Source organism: Pollicipes pollicipes, unplaced genomic scaffold, assembly GCF_011947565.3.
Source record: "Pollicipes pollicipes isolate AB1234 unplaced genomic scaffold, Ppol_2.1 Scaffold_5724;HRSCAF=6776_pilon_pilon_pilon, whole genome shotgun sequence".
In the NCBI taxonomy this organism is placed as follows: domain Eukaryota; kingdom Metazoa; phylum Arthropoda; class Thecostraca; order Pollicipedomorpha; family Pollicipedidae; genus Pollicipes; species Pollicipes pollicipes.
The window spans coordinates 10,279,288-10,295,882 of NW_023596746.1; the positions used below are offsets into that span (position 1 = coordinate 10,279,288).

General features: G+C 56.0%; 2 protein-coding genes across 2 annotated transcripts in view; both read left to right on the forward strand.

The window, feature by feature from the left end:
• The first annotated feature begins 303 nt into the window (after positions 1-303).
• Positions 304-3,993, forward strand: LOC119102648 (oxysterol-binding protein-related protein 1-like). The gene is made up of 4 exons (XM_037226108.1): positions 304-382; positions 2,045-2,205; positions 2,713-2,819; positions 3,990-3,993. Exons 1-4 carry the CDS (start codon positions 304-306, stop codon positions 3,991-3,993), a joined length of 351 nt encoding a protein of 116 aa, XP_037082003.1.
• A 21-nt stretch (positions 3,994-4,014) lies between these two features.
• Positions 4,015-16,595, forward strand: part of LOC119102649 (oxysterol-binding protein-related protein 2) — a 32,075-nt gene continuing 19,494 nt past the window's right edge. Inside the window, exons 1-8 of the mRNA XM_037226109.1 lie at positions 4,015-4,134; positions 4,721-4,861; positions 5,399-5,605; positions 5,917-6,030; positions 6,270-6,392; positions 6,900-6,983; positions 7,921-8,116; positions 9,807-10,029. Of these exons, the coding sequence (XP_037082004.1) occupies positions 4,126-4,134; positions 4,721-4,861; positions 5,399-5,605; positions 5,917-6,030; positions 6,270-6,392; positions 6,900-6,983; positions 7,921-8,116; positions 9,807-10,029 (1,097 nt within the window). The 5' untranslated portion in view covers positions 4,015-4,125. The remainder of the gene's footprint in view (positions 4,135-4,720; positions 4,862-5,398; positions 5,606-5,916; positions 6,031-6,269; positions 6,393-6,899; positions 6,984-7,920; positions 8,117-9,806; positions 10,030-16,595) is intronic.

The window sequence follows — 16,595 nt, forward strand, 5'->3', positions numbered from 1 at the left end:
TTTAACCGTTTCTTGCCACAGATTTAGGGAAGGATTGAGACGGGTTATCAGCATCTCAAATGGAATAATCGACCGGACTATCGTCCCTGTCTGGTGGGTTGGTTTGTACACAACGTTTCGGCCAGTTTACTCTCCGGCCGTCGTGCGCGTTTCCTGCTCATATTAATTGATGTAGTCTCCTCACACGTCGAGGCATCTCTGACAGCTGAGCATGCCAGTGACCATCGGGTATGCTGTGCCTGTAACTGCGTCGAATTGTCTTATAAGTCTTACCATTCATTGCAGGGCGATTATTGCATCAGTATGGATGAGACAGAAGAGACACTTTTGAGGGAATGCCGACTAGGCAATAATGAAGAAGTGCAGGAGCTTTTGGAGATAGGTCAGCCTGGCTACCTCCTGGACTTAATTGCAAGGGTACGTTATATATATATATATATATATATATATATATATATGCATATATATATATATATATATATATATTCGTGTTTTGGTTTTTGAAGTGTCTTGCCTTTTTCCTATAGATGTTATTTTTCAGGACGCACGCACGCACGCACGCACGCACTCACGCACGTACGCACGCACGCACGCACGCACGCACGCACGTACGCACGCACGCACGCACGCATGCATGCACTTCTGTTGCTAGTTATGATCCCCAGAACACCACACTTCCTGCTGACATGTCCATGTAGAAAAACTTGCCTGACGACCTCATCTGACGACCAAGCATTTTCGATTAAGTCATCGCGACCAGTCATTTTCTTCCCAGGCCAGCCACACATCTGCGTCCTCTTCTGCACATCTCTGTCAGACATGCATTCCCTTAAAGTTATAAGGTAATGACCTTAGGCTCAGGTGTGCCATCCTGCACAAGGAGCCGCGCAAAAGACTAGGAGCTGTGTAGTGTCGGCCGAGCGAGCGCTTGGGACTTTTCTGTAAAGGAGCGTCATCTGTATATCTATATGCCATCGTTTTAAACCGTTATGAGGCGTCTAGAATGACCTTTGCTCGGATTGTGTGCAGTGCCCTCTTAGTGTTTTCACACAATTTATATGGCAGTTCCTGTGGTGATGTTCATTTAAACTCATTCGGGACCAATCTCTGGACAGTCACCAACAGGTTTACTTCCTGGTAGTTTTCAAAGATTCGCCATCCTCAGTTGACTGAACGCCTTATGACGCGTGGTGATCAAAATCATCTCGAATTATAGCAATCAAATTACTCCCTGTTTATCTGTACATAGTGTCCATGTTGATCTACATGGTGCCTATATTACCCTGTGTACACGTTAAGAGGCTATGTTGATATCTATTGCTTCTTCTACTGTATCTGGCTGTTTAAAGAATTCTATCTCAACATATCAGTGTGTTATGAGTGAATTGTTAAATTCCATTTTCACCTGTTTACACACATGTGAATGGTGGCGTTATAATTCACCATTGAGCTGGTCCTGTATAAAGTACATAACAGTTCATTGGGACGTGATCAAATGGTTGGTTCAAGTCATTAGAATCGTCAGTTTTCTTTCTTTAACCTCCAGTTAAGCAGCTTGTTCAAAATGCGTCACAAATGACTCTTTTCCTGCTGACCCAGCTCCATGCATATTTCCTCCTTCAGGTCGTGGCAGCCGTTCACAAAATGTATAGATTAATTATGGTGCCATCAATCACAAGTCATGCCACCAACCAAGAATGAATAATTTGAGATCAATTTTAGGGACTATTTACATTACTGGTTTATGTATTTCATGGGCTGCAGTGGTATCATAATCTCAGCCATCATATGTTTAGAGGTATTGCAATGCTTGCACAGCTCTCATGATTCTAGTGCCTTTGAGGGGGAATGACTTTGCACATTGAGTGATGACCTAAATACTGTAAAAGGCCCTCACAATTGACCCTCGCAACTCCCTACAAGTAAGGCCCTTACAATTTGTACAGCCACCTGGGCCTAACAATTTGCAAACTGTCCTTTGAACGTGTCAAAAACATGTCGATGTGAGGCAACCTGTATCCCAACGCCGTGTCCATCATTTCAGGCAAAAGCAAGCAGTTCCTGGACCAGACTCCCCTGCATCTCGCCACCTACTTTGGGCATGTGAAGGTAGTGGAGCTGCTTCTAGAGCACGGCGCCGACATCAACGCAGTAAACCACTGTGGCGACACTCCGCTTCACAAAGCCGCCTATATCGGCAACGAGGTGAGCCGGCGGTACCGTGCGATACGCTATCGTCATGTTTCAGTTTTGGTGAAACGTAACTGTTTGCCAAGTTCTCCGAAAACTGTTGTGTTAAGCGATGTTTGGTGACATTTGAAACTAATTCTGACTCTCACAAGCAGGTTCCCTGTTGTCCCGCTGTTATGCACTTGCGCCTATGCAGTTTGAGAGAGACTACAATGATTCATTGCTGACGAACTTCCAACTGCAGTGTGATAGCGGTTCATCTATCCCTGCGTTATTCGCTCCCGTGAAAATTCATTTCCCAACAAGTCGTGCTCCTGTGGGGTTGGTCTGTCCATTGTTGGCTGTGAGCTGGTGCTGCGCGTGGTCCGCCTCGGAGCCGGGCCAGTACCTGATCGGCCGGTGAGCCGGTGCTGCGCGTGGTCCGCCTCGGAGCCGGGCCGGTACCTGAGCGGCCAGTGAGCTGGTGCTGCGCGTGGTCCGCCCCGGAGCTGGGCCGGCGACTGAGCGGCCGGCGGTTGTCAGGAGCTGGTGTTGCTGCTGCTGAAGCGGGGCGCCTCGGTCAGCGTGCTGAACGGCGAGGGCCGGCTGGCGGCGGCCGTCTCCACCGACCCCTACATCAGCAGCCTGCTGCGCGCGGCGGCCGGCACCGAGCGCCGCCTGCAGCAGCAGCGCCTGCTGCGCGCCGCCAGCGACGGGCACACTCACGTCGTCGACCAAATGGTAAGCGGCTGTGTCGCGGCGTCGGCTGGCGGCACTCAGGCCGTGAAACGGGCAGGCGGAACTGGGGCGCGCTTTGTCAGGATCGACGACCAAGTATGTTGTGAACGGTCTGGTGGGCCGATTAGCTCAGTTAGTTGCACGCAACTTAACATGATATCGCAAGTCGCCTTTTCTTTGTTCTTTCTGCCTGTCAAATGATTACTAGACCCTTTATAAAGTTGAGATAGTTTTTAGCAACCATTTGTAATGTTCTGCTTGCACTAAGCCCTTAGAAGGTTGAGGAGCCAAACCCATCGTTGGGGGGGGGGGGGGAGGTTGGACATTGGTGGAGGGGCAGTGGCTCACCCCTTCCCCCCCCCAAAAAAAAACAAATGGCACCCGCGGTTCGAACAGCAGACAAATTTGACAACTCTGTACGAGTTTATGTTTGCATAATATTCCGTTCTTGTTAAGATGACTTTTACATGCTGGTGCAAGATCAGACTGTTTGTCGTAGGACCAACTATTGATGGCAACACAATACAACCCTGAGGAAAACCTTGCATGGAATGTGTACATATATGTATATCACGCGCATGGGTGCACTGAGCTGCTTGAAAATTGAGTCTTGAAAATGCACGTCATGTTTAAGACAAAGTAAAATTATCGCCATGCTTCACGTAAATATAAACCAACCACGAAAAAACATCACCAAACCAATTGATTGCCTCAAGGAAATGTTGCGCTGGCATTTTGCGCGCATGTTAAGTCCATTCCTAAATCAAGTTTCACCTGGTAAAGTTGTCAGTTGGCAAAGATGGTTTAAGAACATTAGGCTGCATACATACTTCGGAACAATAAGCAGATAAATGCCGCGGTCGATTACTGGTGAGGACCTCGAACAAACGGAGAGTAATCATGAAATGTAGCGGAAGCAAGCTGCACTGCATGTGCGACACGATCTTTTGATTTGTTCCAATTTCTAGAGCAAAACACGCCCATGCCATCTAACCACTTGTCCAACGAAGTGTCTCTAGGACTCAGCACCTTGGAAGGAGCTCGCTCCTCCGCTCACGCTGGGGTGTTGTTTGCTGCTTCAGCTGAAGGAGCCGCATCCACCGAACATCAACTGTGCCGACAATCAGGGCAACACGTGCCTGCACGTGGCGGCGTACCGGGGCCACAAGGCGCTGGCCGTGCTCCTGCTGGAGAACGGCATCGACACCACCATCCGTAATGTCAGCGGTGAGTGGCTCGGCGTCGTCGGTTTCGGCGTAGATTGGTAACTAGCGGTTATAGGCACCGAGGCATGCCGAACACAAAACGACGATTGTGTCATCCTCAATCAGGCTGATGTTGGTGCACCATTTGTGGCTGGGAAGCGAAGCAGGGCTCGGTCTGTGAACACACGGCAAATGTCTCCTAGGGCGGTCGTGCGCTTTGGACGGTGTCGCGCAAGATCCTTAACCGACCTGTGGCGCATAACATGCGTTGTTCGTGTATACTAGGCTGCAGTGCGCGTGCGTGCGTGTGCCTGCACCTTTTCCGTCGTAACACTGCTCCCATCGGTGAGACACTTGGTACAGGCGGCTGAATCACCCTTTAACGAACGCAGCTGATACATCCATCGGCGGCGGAACTACTGCTGTCGTTTTCCGCGATGGTGCCTGTGAAATCCTGACGCACCGAACGGACGAGATTCGACGGGACGAGGTTCGAACCCGTCCACCTCCGGGCCGCACAGGCCGGCGCGCCTTTCACGCCCGGCCCCGGCCGGCGCCGCACCGTCCGTGTCTGACGGTGCCGGCCGTGCCGCCTGCGGTCAGGTCAGCTGGCGGTGGACCTGACGCAGGACGACCAGATGCGCCAGGTGCTGGGCGTGACGCCGCTGCGGCGGCTGCAGCGCTCGGCCGTCCGCTGCGAGGGCCCGCTCGTGCGCCGCCACCGGTTCACCGGCTGGAAGCCCGTCTGGGTGAGACGGCGGGCGGCGGGCGACACGAGCCGCGCGGCCGGGCGGCACCGGCTCGGTCGTATGCCACGCCATGTGTCATGTGCATTGGCCGAATAGTTGTGCGTCGGACTCTCATGTGGACGACCTGGGCTCGAATCTCGGTTGTGCCATCGTCCTTGAACAGTAATGAGGTTAGTGCGGTGGCCGGCGCCCCATGAAAGCGACGTGACGACGCGGGTCGCATCCTCTTAAAGAAAGAAACGGAGAACTAGACTGCCACTGAGCTTCCGTACTTATTCAAGTTTTTTTGTGGGACGCCCCACTGCCCGCTGTCTATGGGTAATGTGACGCGAGTGCTGGTTTCCATCTGGGTGAGACGTCAGGGCGTCTTCTCCTTTTGGGCTTGGTGTGCCCGTTGTGCCATGCTAGACCGGACACCACATACGTGCCAAAGTCCTATTTGAACCCTGAGAGGTGTCGACGCTAGTCCTGTCCTCCTGTCCTCTGTGAGCTGGGAGGAGTCGCTACCGCGGCTCCTGACCAGCGTCATTCCGTCAGGCGGTGCTCGAGCGAGGAGTGCTGACCTACTTCAGCTCCCGCGGCGACGCCAGCTCCGGCGTCAAGCGCAAGGACTTCAAGTACCTGGACGGAGCGCGCGTGGCGTCGGACGGTGACCCGGAGGGTGCCACGCTCGTGGTGCGGTTCAGCGACGGCACCATGCACCGGTTGCGCTGCGACGACGGCGACGACCGCGTCAGCCGGCAGGTGCGGGCCGGCCGGGCTCGCCGCCCTCGCGCCGGGCCGGCGGCGGGCTTCGCTGTGGTCCCGACACGGCTCCGTGCGCTACTGACCTTTCGCAAGGCTGCAGGAAACGTGCTGTTTGACGCAATAGTTGAACGCGGTCCGCAAAATGTGTGGATCTGGGGGCACGGCTGGCCAGCTCTCAGAGACGAGGCTGGTGTTGCTGTGTATGTAGAGACGGGTTTGCTCAGCGCGGGATGTCCTCGCCTTAATAATCCGCTGTTGTGTCGCCGCCGGCCCGTTCGAGATGTCAGCCGCGGTGATTGGTGTTGCAGAAGTGGGTGAACGCGCTGCAGGAGCACATCGACTTCAGCAGCCACTACATCCGCCAAGGCCTCGGACTGGAGGACCCGGAGGAGGACGGAGTGAAGTCACTCGGCTCAATGCAGGTAACCACTGGGGTGCATCGTTTCCTGCCGATTGTTGTCATGGGGAATGCCGTTCCTTTAAACTCTTGACAGACAAGTGTGGAATGTCTCTCCGTCGATGTCTTTGCATCACCCTGCCCCTGGCAGTCAGCAGTCGCAGGAGTCCCCAAATTGTTTCCGAATGCCACAAAGTGGCGGGTGTATGAGGTGCACGCCGCGCTGGCGCCACACCGGGTGTGACGCGGCGGCGGGCGGCGCAGGACGCGATGCAGAGTGCCAAGGCCCAGGAGCAGCTGCTGCGCGAGCATCTGCAGGAGATCACGTTCGTGATGAGCTCTCTGCACAGCGCGGAGGCGGTGCCTCACTCGCTGGCGGTGGTGGAGGTGAGCAGCGCCAGCGCCGTTGGGTCAGGTCAGGTCAGGTCAGGCGAGGTGACGGCAGTGCGGAGGCATCCTGTGTGTCGCAGCCTCGGACTGTATACACGTCAGGGCTGGTGGCTGTGATACTGCTCCACACCGGTCCAGATGTATTTAGGAAAAAAACATTCGATCATCACGATAGATCACGATCGATCACGGTCACGTTCACGATCACGATCACGATCGCGATCATTCACGTAGGCTGAATTGTCAGCGGTGTCCGCAGTTGTGTAAGCACGTCCGCATGCTTACCTTGTCGAAGCGGAGAAACTTGCGACGTTGCGGTGTTCTTTCACCTCTAAATTAGTGGAGCAGCCCTCAGTTTTAGCTATTAGTGTACTTGACAACTCATAGACATCATTTCAAGAAGCCAAACGCTGACCTAGGTTTCCGATTCCTTTCGGTTGGCGTTGAGGCCTGAGCTCCGTGACTTTATGTCCCTGTAGCCGTTTCTCTCCAATCTGTTGACAGAGGCTTCGGGAGACCAGTGAATGTGCCAAGGAGATGGTCGGAAGCCTCGCTCACTGTCTGGCCCTGTTCACGCAACAGGAGGAGGTAATCCAGCGGCCACGTCTCTTGCGCTGGACAGGCGGGACCGGGACCCGCGCGGGCGGCGAGGCCTGTGCCGCGGCATGACCAGATGGTTTGTAGTTTGTGCTCGTGGCGCGTCCCGTGCGTGTCCATGTTTTTCTGTGACGTCACCACTGCTCCGAATGAAGCTGCGTAAGATGCGTAGGATGGCCTGCCCGAGCCTGGGATTACGCTGTGCACAGAGGCTCTTTGGACCGGCACGGGAATGTCAAGAGATCGCCGGGCTAGCATGTATTTTGTCACCGCAGTGGTCCGGCCTCCTATGCCGCGTATAGCGTTATAGCCAGTAAAATGTTAACGCAGTGAGTGGAAAATACCCCACGTGCGTTGCTGTACGGGACAGTCTTAGTCTGTCGCGTATTTCGGGGTGTGTGCATGCCTGCACCGGGCCGTGCACAGGGTCCTTCTGGTGGCGGCCGTCCTTTCTGGGGTGTGCGTGTCGACATGAGGTATGGAACTATTGGTTTTCTGGCTGTCACTTCTTCCTCCCGTCCGTCGCTGTGCGCCGCTGGGAATAGAAAAGGGCAAGCGCGCTCTAGTATGCAACTGACGCACGCGCCTATCACGAATCGTAACGGAGCACGCTTCGTCTTCATCACAGCGCGACACGTCCGTTTCTCAGTATCACGCGTATTTTTTGCGTCGCTCCGCAGCACCCCTGCTTCGCGCTTCCGTGCCACGCTCCTGCTCTTCGCTTGTGTCACGACCCTGTTCCACGTCTCTGTCCCACATCCTGAGCTGCCGTGCGACACGTCGGTCCCGTGCCACCGCCCAGTCGCGTTCCCCCTGTGTCGCACTCCTGCTCACCGCCTCTGCGCCACACGACTGCTCTGTGTGCCGGCGTGACCCCGCCCGGGTGCGCGTCGCCCCTGCCGTGACGGGGCGGCCGCCCGGTGCGCAGGTCCGCCAGCTGCAGCTGCGCCAGGAGCGCGAGCGCTGCCGCGTGCTGGAGCAGTCGCTGCACGTGCTGGCCACGGAGCACCACCAGCTGGAGGAGTCGCTGCACCGCAGCCTGTCGTCGCAGGCGCCGCCCTCCCAGCTGCTCGAGCAGCACTGTGTCACCTCCGAGGACGAGTTCTTCGACGCCGACGACACTGGTGCGTGCTCCGCCTGGTTTATTTTGCTTTCTTGAGATAGGATTTTTGTTGTGTTTTGTTTTATTTTATTTCGTTTTGTCGAGTGATCAAATTGATCAGTGACATTGTTATGAGGGGGGCAGTAACAGCTGGGGCTATGCATGACCTGCCCGTCAGAGCACGCGCAGGTCGGGCCATCAGATCTGGTCAATCAGACCGCCCCACCATATTGTTATAAGGGCGCAGTAACGTGCAGGGGTAGTACGCGCTGATAACTAGCCAACACGAAATGATGAAAAAGGCTTGATCAAGCAGATTTTTTGGCATATTTAAGCGTGGACGTCACGGGCATGGCGCGGCCTGGTGCCGGGGGGGGGGGGGGGCGGACAACCTCAACGGTCACAGGACTGGGACGGGCCCGGTCGTAAGGTGCGTCTGTTTTGTGCAGGCCTGAGACAGTGGAGAGGTAAAGAATGTGCTGGAGGTGGGAGCGCGTGTGGAATGTTTCTACCGAGGAACACCCAACAGTGGGGAGAGGTGCTGATCGTAAACTGGCCCCGGATTTGATGCCGTCTCAATGTCATCTTTAAGCAGTGATGCAAGTAAATGTTCTTGGAAGATACTTGAAAGCAAAATTCCCAATAAATAGTTGTCCTTGACCGGAAGGTTTCTGAATGCCGGATACCGTAACCAAAGCTCCATTATGACACTGCGAAGGAACTTCTACTCATTTCGTTCAGTCCAACAAGTCTTTATCACCTTACGCTACACGTGTTGGTTGTCTGGCGGACCTGTGTTACGATCGGCGGTCAGTCCAAGTATCTAGAGGCCTCGGACTTGTCAAGTCTGATGGACAGGTCAAAATGTCAGCCCGGAGTTTCAAAACCAATGTATTCGTAGCCAACGGAACATGGCGGGTGGAGGCGGCTGAGGAGATGGAAATTTGGTAGCTCGAATTGAAATTGACATCCTTGGCATCCAACTGGATACATTTGGAAATCTGGATTGTAAGACCTGTCGGATGATGATCTGACACGTGTGCTGTCCCTTAAAGCGCTGTCGGACGACGATCTGATGCGTGTGCTGTCCCTTACAGAGCGACCGGACGACTATCTGACGCGTGTGCTGTCCCTTACAGAGCTGTCGGACGACGGTCTGACGCGTGTACTATCATTTAAAGAGCTGTCGGACGACGATCTGATACGTGTGCTGTCCCTTACAGAGCTGTTGGAGACGATCTGACGCGTGTCTGTCCCTTATATAGTTGTCGGACGGTGATCTGACACGTGTGCTGTCCCTTACAGAGCTGTCGGACGACGATCTGTGCTGTCCCTTAAAGAGCTGTCGGTCGACGATCTGATGCGTGCGCTGTCTCTTGCAGAGCTGTGGGACGACGGTCTGACACGTGTCCTGTCCCTTACAGACCTGTCGGACGACGATCTGACACGTGTACTGTCCCTTACAGAGTTGTCGGACGGCGATCTGACACGTGTGCTGTCCCTTAAAGAGCTGCCGAACGACGATCTGATGCGTGTACTGTCCCTTACAGAGCTTTGGGATGACGGTTTGATCCGTGTTCTGTCCCTTACAGACCTGTCGGACGACGGTCTGACATGTGTGCTTAAAGAGCTGTGAGTCGACGATCTGACGCGTGTGCTGTCCCTTACAGAGCTGTTGGACGACGGTCTGACGCGTGTGCTGCCTCTCACAGAACTGTCGGACGACGACCTGACGCTGACCAGCTGCACCACGCCGTCCATCAGCACGCCGGCCACGCTGAGCGAGGCGGACGTGGCGGCCGGCTCCTCGGTCTCGCTAGCCTCCTCCGAGACGGTGGTGTCGACCGAGGGGGGCCGGTACCGGCGGCCGGCGGCGCGCCTGGCTCCTGGCCTGGCCGGCCGGCCGCTGCCGCCGTCGCAGCGCGCTTACGGCAGGTGGGTCCTCCGAGGTGTGGCTGGCTGGCCGGCTGGCGTCGCCTGCGCGTGCTCTGGAGGGGACCGCGCGATCCGTGCAGGCAGTGAACCGATGGAAGCTGGTCGCGGCGCGGGGCGAAGAAGCGAGGTCTTGAATGGGATTGCAAGGTTGGGATTCAAGGCAATTGCTGGTTCAGATGCCTTGTCGGATGCCACACGTTGTGATGCTTATAATGTAGCGTGCGGGAGATTGAATGGTACCTTGCTGAGTGGCCATATTCGCAGTGAAGCCCTCTTCGCGGTGCCCGTCCTTCCCGCCAGGGTGAGAGGCAGGCGACGACGTATAGCCTCAGCAGCTCAGGACGTCGTAAGGTCCCAGTGACACACGCGGTGCAGTTCGCGAGAGTTAAGCTTATTTTAAAGAAGGCAACAATACGAACGGCTTTTTTCTTGCAAACGGAATCCGAGAGGGCTGCAGTAAGCTCAGAATTGAGCCATGAAATCTGTCACGAATTGGACGATGATTTGGCAGCTTTAACCTACTAAATGTCTTATTCTGGCAAGGCAAGACAAAAAGCAGTCAGACTGCTGATATAGCTGAAGTGGCGAATGCCTCCATTGCCATCTTTTGTGTCGAGATGCTAAGTGTCAGCACACTGTCACAGACATCGATGACAGAGCACACACACGCATTCACAAACACAGATCAAGACAGCCTTAGTGCACGTGAGGCTGCGTCCAGGCTGGATATGGACAACGGATAAAACCTGTTGAAACCAACACTGAATTGGAAGAAAAGGAGATGTAGGACGTTGCGCTAATGTGTTTTTATGACGAGATCAGCAACCTATGGGGTTACAGTGGTATGGTCCATCCACACGGGATTGCAGTGTTATGGTCCATGCTTAAGGAGGGTGGAGGGCGGCGGTGTTACAGTCACTGTGCATAGCTCGTTGCAGGAACATATATCATGAGTCACAGCGAGTGATGTCAAATGCTAGCGGTGGGTCCAGACGGAGAATGACGACATTGCGCTGCTTTGTTGATAGAGGTGCAATCGTAGGTGCGTAGTCCCCGTTATGTTAGGTAAAAGGAACTATGGCGCACGTGGTCCACCTCCGTGACTTTGCCCTTGCCTCTCCATCAGTATCCATTCAAAATCATTCTGTTTGTGTGCCAAAGTGACCCGCCCACGGGCTATCTTCCTCACATAAATGTCACACGCACGCGTGATCGCTACACTTCTCAAGCCACCTTTATTTACGGGAACTGGTTAATCTTTCTTGAGAATGACGACAGCGCCAGTCATTCTCCGGGTGGCTGGAGGGAAGGGTTCCCGCCAGGCCATCGAGACCTGGGTCGATGCTTGTTTCCAGTTTGTCAGGAGCCAGCTGTGGCTGCGATGCGGAGAAGGCTGTTCATCTGCCTGTGTGAGCCACCGCTGTAGCGGTGTCATCTAGGTAGTGCATAGTGTGCTTTAAGTTTGATCTGCTTGTCCGTGTTCTTACCTTTAGGGATCCTGGCCACTCTGGCGTACTCTTGACAGATTAAGTGCCCTTTATCCGTGTCAGAGTAGGCATGCCAATTCGGTGATGGGCCGGGTATTACTGGTCGCATATGCTGTTTGGACGGTCTGGCTGGAGTGTCCTCCTGTCCAGTGCTCTGAGCGGACCCCACAGGGCGGCAGAAGGGCAGAACCCTTTGATCACTTAGCGTTCGAGAACCGCTCTCGTTTGCCCATTGGTGGTGCCTGCCTCTGCACCGTCTTCTTGGTAGGCTTTGGGTGCGGTGCAAGGATTGGTTTCAGGGCGTCAACCGGGCCATGCTCCCCCGCCCCCCGTGCCCACTCTGACGCTGCTGTGACGCCGTCCACTGTGACGCTGCCCACTGTGACGCTGCCCACTGTGACGCTGCCCACTGTGACGCTGTCCACTGTGACGCTGCCCACTGTGACGCTGCCCACTGTGACGCTGCCCACTTTGACGCTGCTGTGACGCAGGCCACTGTCACGCTGCCGTGACGCTGCTCACTGTGACGCTGGCCACTGTGACACTGCCCAATGTGACGCTGACTACCATGACACTGGTATGACGCTGCCCATTGTGACGCTGTCGGCTGTCACGCTTCTCGCGAGACACGGCATAGCCGGCGCTGTGTATGTTTGCTCGCTCCAGTACAGGATCCGGACTGGCCCTGGAGGCCGGCCCACCCACGCGGTTTGCTTGTGATATGCGCTGGCTGTGGTCGATAGAGCCGAGTCCGGTGCAGTGGGTGGGTACCAGGTCTGGCACAGAAACATCCGGTCCCTGGGGGTCGGGCTCCGGTCAGGCCTTACAAGGATCCGGTCCATGTGGTCAGCCTGTCTCCGGTCGAATGGCGGGGGGGGGAGGGGGTGCAGGATCAATGACGTCGGCTCGGAAGCGGCCACCCTGCGTCTCAGATCTCTTCCAAATCCCACCGTGAACCATAGATGCACCCATGTTGGATGTTTATTGATGGCCTGTGCCAGAACAGTGTTGAGCATATAGCCGTCGGGCCGTCTGTGCTCGTGCTCGCATTCGTGCCACGAATGTGCCCATGGTGTGGCTCCGGTCGGACCGTGGCAATGACTCCATCTAGCGAAGATACAGATTAATACCTGCGCATGTATGCATACGGAGTTACGATCAGTCCAGACCGGTGTAGCGCGGCGTATGGTGGAGTCAGCAGTCCAGACCGGCATAGTAGCCAGGGCCGCGTATGGCGGAGTCAGCAGTCCAGACCGGCATAGTAGCCAGGGCCGTGTATGGTGGAGTCAGCGGTCCAGACCGGCATAGTAGCCAGGGCCGTGTATGGTGGAGCTGGGAGTAGTCCAGACCGGCATAGTTTTTAGCGCCGCGTATAGTGGTGTTAGGGGCAGTTCAGGCCGGCCCAGCAGCCAGCACCGCGTATTATGGTGTTAGGGACAGTCCAGACTGGCACAGTAGCCATTACCACATATAATGGTGTTAGGGCAGTTCAGACCGACCCAGTAGTCATTGCCGCGTATGATGGTGCTAGAGCAGCTCGGACCGGCCCAGCAGCCACTAGCGCGTTTGATGGTGTTAGAGCAGGTCAGACCGGCCCAGTAGCCAGCGCCGCGTATAATGGTGTTAGAGCAATCAGACCGGCCCAGTAGCCGCAATAGTGTATAATGGTGTTAGAGCAGCTCAGACCGGCACAGTAGCCGCTACCGCGTTTGATGGAGTCAGGAGCAGTTCAGACCGGCCCAGTAGCCGCTACCGCGTATGATGGAGTCAGGAGCAGTTCAGACCGGCCCAGTAACCGCTACCGCGTATGATGGAGTCGGGAGCAGTCCAGACCGACACAGTAACCGCTACCGCGTATGATGGAGTCGGGAGCAGTCCAGACCGACACAGGAGCCGCTACCGCGTATGATGGAGTCAGGAGCAGTTCAGACCGGCACAGTAACCATTACCGCGTATGATGGAGTCAGGAGCTGTCCAGACCGGCACAGTAGCCGCTACCGCGTATGATGGTGTTAGGGGTAGTCCAGACCGGCACAGTAGCCGCTACCGCGTATAATGGTGTTAGAGTAGTCCAGACCGGCACAGTAGCCGCTACCGCGTATGATGGTGTTAGGTGTAGCCCAGACCGGCACAGAAGCCAACACCGCTTATGATGGAGCAGTCCAGACCGGCCCAGTAGCCATTACCGCATATGATGGAGTCAGGAGCAGTTCAGACCGGCACAGTAGCCAGCACCGCGTATGATGGAGCAGTCCAGGCCGGCACAGTACCCAGCGCCGCGTGTGATGTCAGGAGGTAGTAGAAGTCTGGTTCGACGCAGTAGCGAGCGTCGCGTTTTGCGCGGGTGTGGTGCGCTTGGGGTTTTTGTCATCCTTTCACGCAGATTTCATTAATGCTTTTTGTCTGGCCATTCAGTGTCATATTGGTATATGTGCAATACATTCCCCAGATATTGTACTTAATGTAAACATGAAAAGGCTCGGGCTCTTGGTTTTTTGGCATGAGTTCATAGTTGTGTAGACCACCAGCAATATTTGCGTGGTCGCGTCGTTACGAGACGTGTTAGTGTGAGGTTTGCCGCGTGGCGGCCACGTCATGCTCGTCTTCATGTGCGCCGCGCATGTGATGAACTAGCCGTGGCCGGCCCGGCCTAAGGTCGTCCCGCTGGACGCCCGGGGCAAACCAGAGCAAATCCCGCGCGCGTCGGACAACGAGACAAAAACTACTAATAGAGCCACGTTTGCTGTGCTGATATGCCCATCCCGTTGGATGCAGCGAGTGTTCCAACTGTGGAACGTCCCATCCCGTTGGATGCAGCGAGTGTGCCAACTGTGGAATATCCAATCCCGTTGGATGCAGCTGGTTTGCCAGCCGTGGAACGTCCCATCCCGTTGGATGCAGCGGGTGTGCCAACTGTGGCACGTTCCATCCCGTGTGACGCAGCGAGCGTGCCGACTGTGGAATATCCATCCCGTTGGATGCAGCTAGTTTGCCAACTGTGGAACGTCCCATCCCGTTGGATGCAGCGAGTTTGCCAACCGCGGAACGTCCCATCCCGTTGGATGAAGCGAGTTTGCCAACCTTGGACCGTCCCATCCCGTTGGATGCAGCGGGTGCGCCAGCTGTGGAATATCCTATCCCGTTGGATGCAGCTAGTGCGACAACTGTGGAATGTCCCATCCCGTTGGATGCAGTGAGTGTGCCAACTGTGGAATATCCCATCCCGTTGGATGCAGTGAGTGTGCCAATTGTGGAATATCCCATCCCGTTGGATGCAGTGAGTGTGCCAACTGTGGAATATCCCATCCCGTTGGATGCAGTATGTGTGCCAACTGTGAAACGTCCCATCCCGTTAGATGCGGTGAGTATACCAACTGTGGAACGTTCCATCCCGTTGGATGCAGCGAGTTTACCAACCGTGGCCCATCCCGTTGGATGCAGCGAGTATGTCAACTGTGGGGCCTCAGCCGCGCAATCGGAGACCACTCGACTTCAACAACGCAGCAACACAATGCAGACAGGCAGATAGTACAGGCATATGCAGTGCAAATAACAACTCACCCAGAAGTTTGCTGGTGTCTCTAGCATGCAGTTAGTTTTTGACTTTTTTCTTGTTCTCCGTCTGTATTATTTGCGATTCATTCCAAATGAGCACCGGGCGTGCTGAATATCAAGGCGGATATGTCTGGCCGTCGAGCCGTGTTGTGACCGTGACCACCACCATCCTCGTAGGCCGGGTAACCGTGGTGACGTATTCCTGACGTGCGCGCCCGTCAAGCAATATTCCCGGCTCCGACTGTGATTCTGCCACACGTTGAGTGGGTACCGGACCGCACCGGACCGGAGCTAAACATCAGGGCCCAGTTCTTTATCGGCCTTTTGGCCGATCCCCGCCCATTCAGGTAGCAACCTATGGCGTTATGGATGTACACCGCTGAAGAACGCCTTTTATTCCAAACATGGGAAAAGAGTAGATTCAGCTGATTCTAGCGTGTGGAGACGAACAGCGCACGGAAATGGAGCACTTGAATATGATTCTGCCGAACAGTTATTGGGAAATTCTGTGGCTAAAACATCGTCGAAAAAAGCATTGTCGAAAATATGTCCACATGTGAACGAGACTAAACCAATTGCGTGGCATGCAGGACGACCAACAGCGTCACTATGTAAACAGCGAGGTCGTAGATGTAAACAATAACACCTACGGCCTAGTTAGGAATGGAACCGGACCGTGACAACGTCGAACAGGCTTCCTCCAAGTAGGGAACGGGCTGCCATGTGCTAACGAGCAACGGGCCTCACACGGGCTGCGCGCACCTCGACCCGTCCGCTGCGCCAGCTGACTGGCCAAGCAGTCGACTTTCTCCCGTGACGTCGGCGGCCGGACCGTCAGTCGGTGTCGGCCTGTCTCCGCGGGCGGGAGCGGTGCGGCTGTGCGTGTCCGCGTGTCTCCTCCTCGGCCGTCTCCCGAGATTGGGTCAGGCCGGACGCGGCTCCGCGGAAGCCGCCGGTGCTGGTGCACGCGCGTGTCAGCGGCCGCGTGTTGTGCGGCGTTCCGGTCCTGTCGGTGGCAGCGGCCGTGTGTTGTGCAGTGTTCCTGTCCTGTCGGTGGCAGCGGCCGGTCCGGCTCGGTGCCCCTGCACCGCCCAGCGGCGGAGACGGTGCACTGTGTACTGTGACGGTGCCGGGGGTGGTGCCGTGCGCCGCGCGCCGCGCTGTCGATGGGCGGCGCGCCCCAGCTAGTCAGCGACCATGGCGGACGAAGAGAGCGACACGGGCCGCGGCCGCTACCGGTACGTGACCGGGCCAGGCGAGGCTGTGGCGCTGGAGACGGCCTCAGAGGTCCTCACTGTACCGGTCTGTCACAGCCGGGCGAGGCTGGGGCGCTGGGGACAGCCTCAGAGGTCCTCACTGTACCGGTACGTGACCGGGCCAGGCGAGGCTGGGGCGCTGGAGACAGCCTCAGGGGTCCTCACTGTACCGGTACGTGACCGGGCCAGGCGAGGCTGGGGCGCTGGAGACGGCCTCAGAGGTCCTCACTGTACTGGTACGTGACCGGGCCAGGCGAGGCTGGGGCGC

Bases quoted from the DNA above. Each gene is read 5' to 3' on its own strand.
- LOC119102648 (XM_037226108.1), top strand. From the start codon at position 304: ATGGATGAGACAGAAGAGACACTTTTGAGGGAATGCCGACTAGGCAAT. The intron at 383-2,044 runs GTCAGCCTGGCT...CCATCATTTCAG, and splicing joins GCAGGAGCTTTTGGAGATAG to GCAAAAGCAAGCAGTTCCTG. The intron at 2,206-2,712 runs GTGAGCCGGCGG...GGCGGTTGTCAG, and splicing joins CCGCCTATATCGGCAACGAG to GAGCTGGTGTTGCTGCTGCT.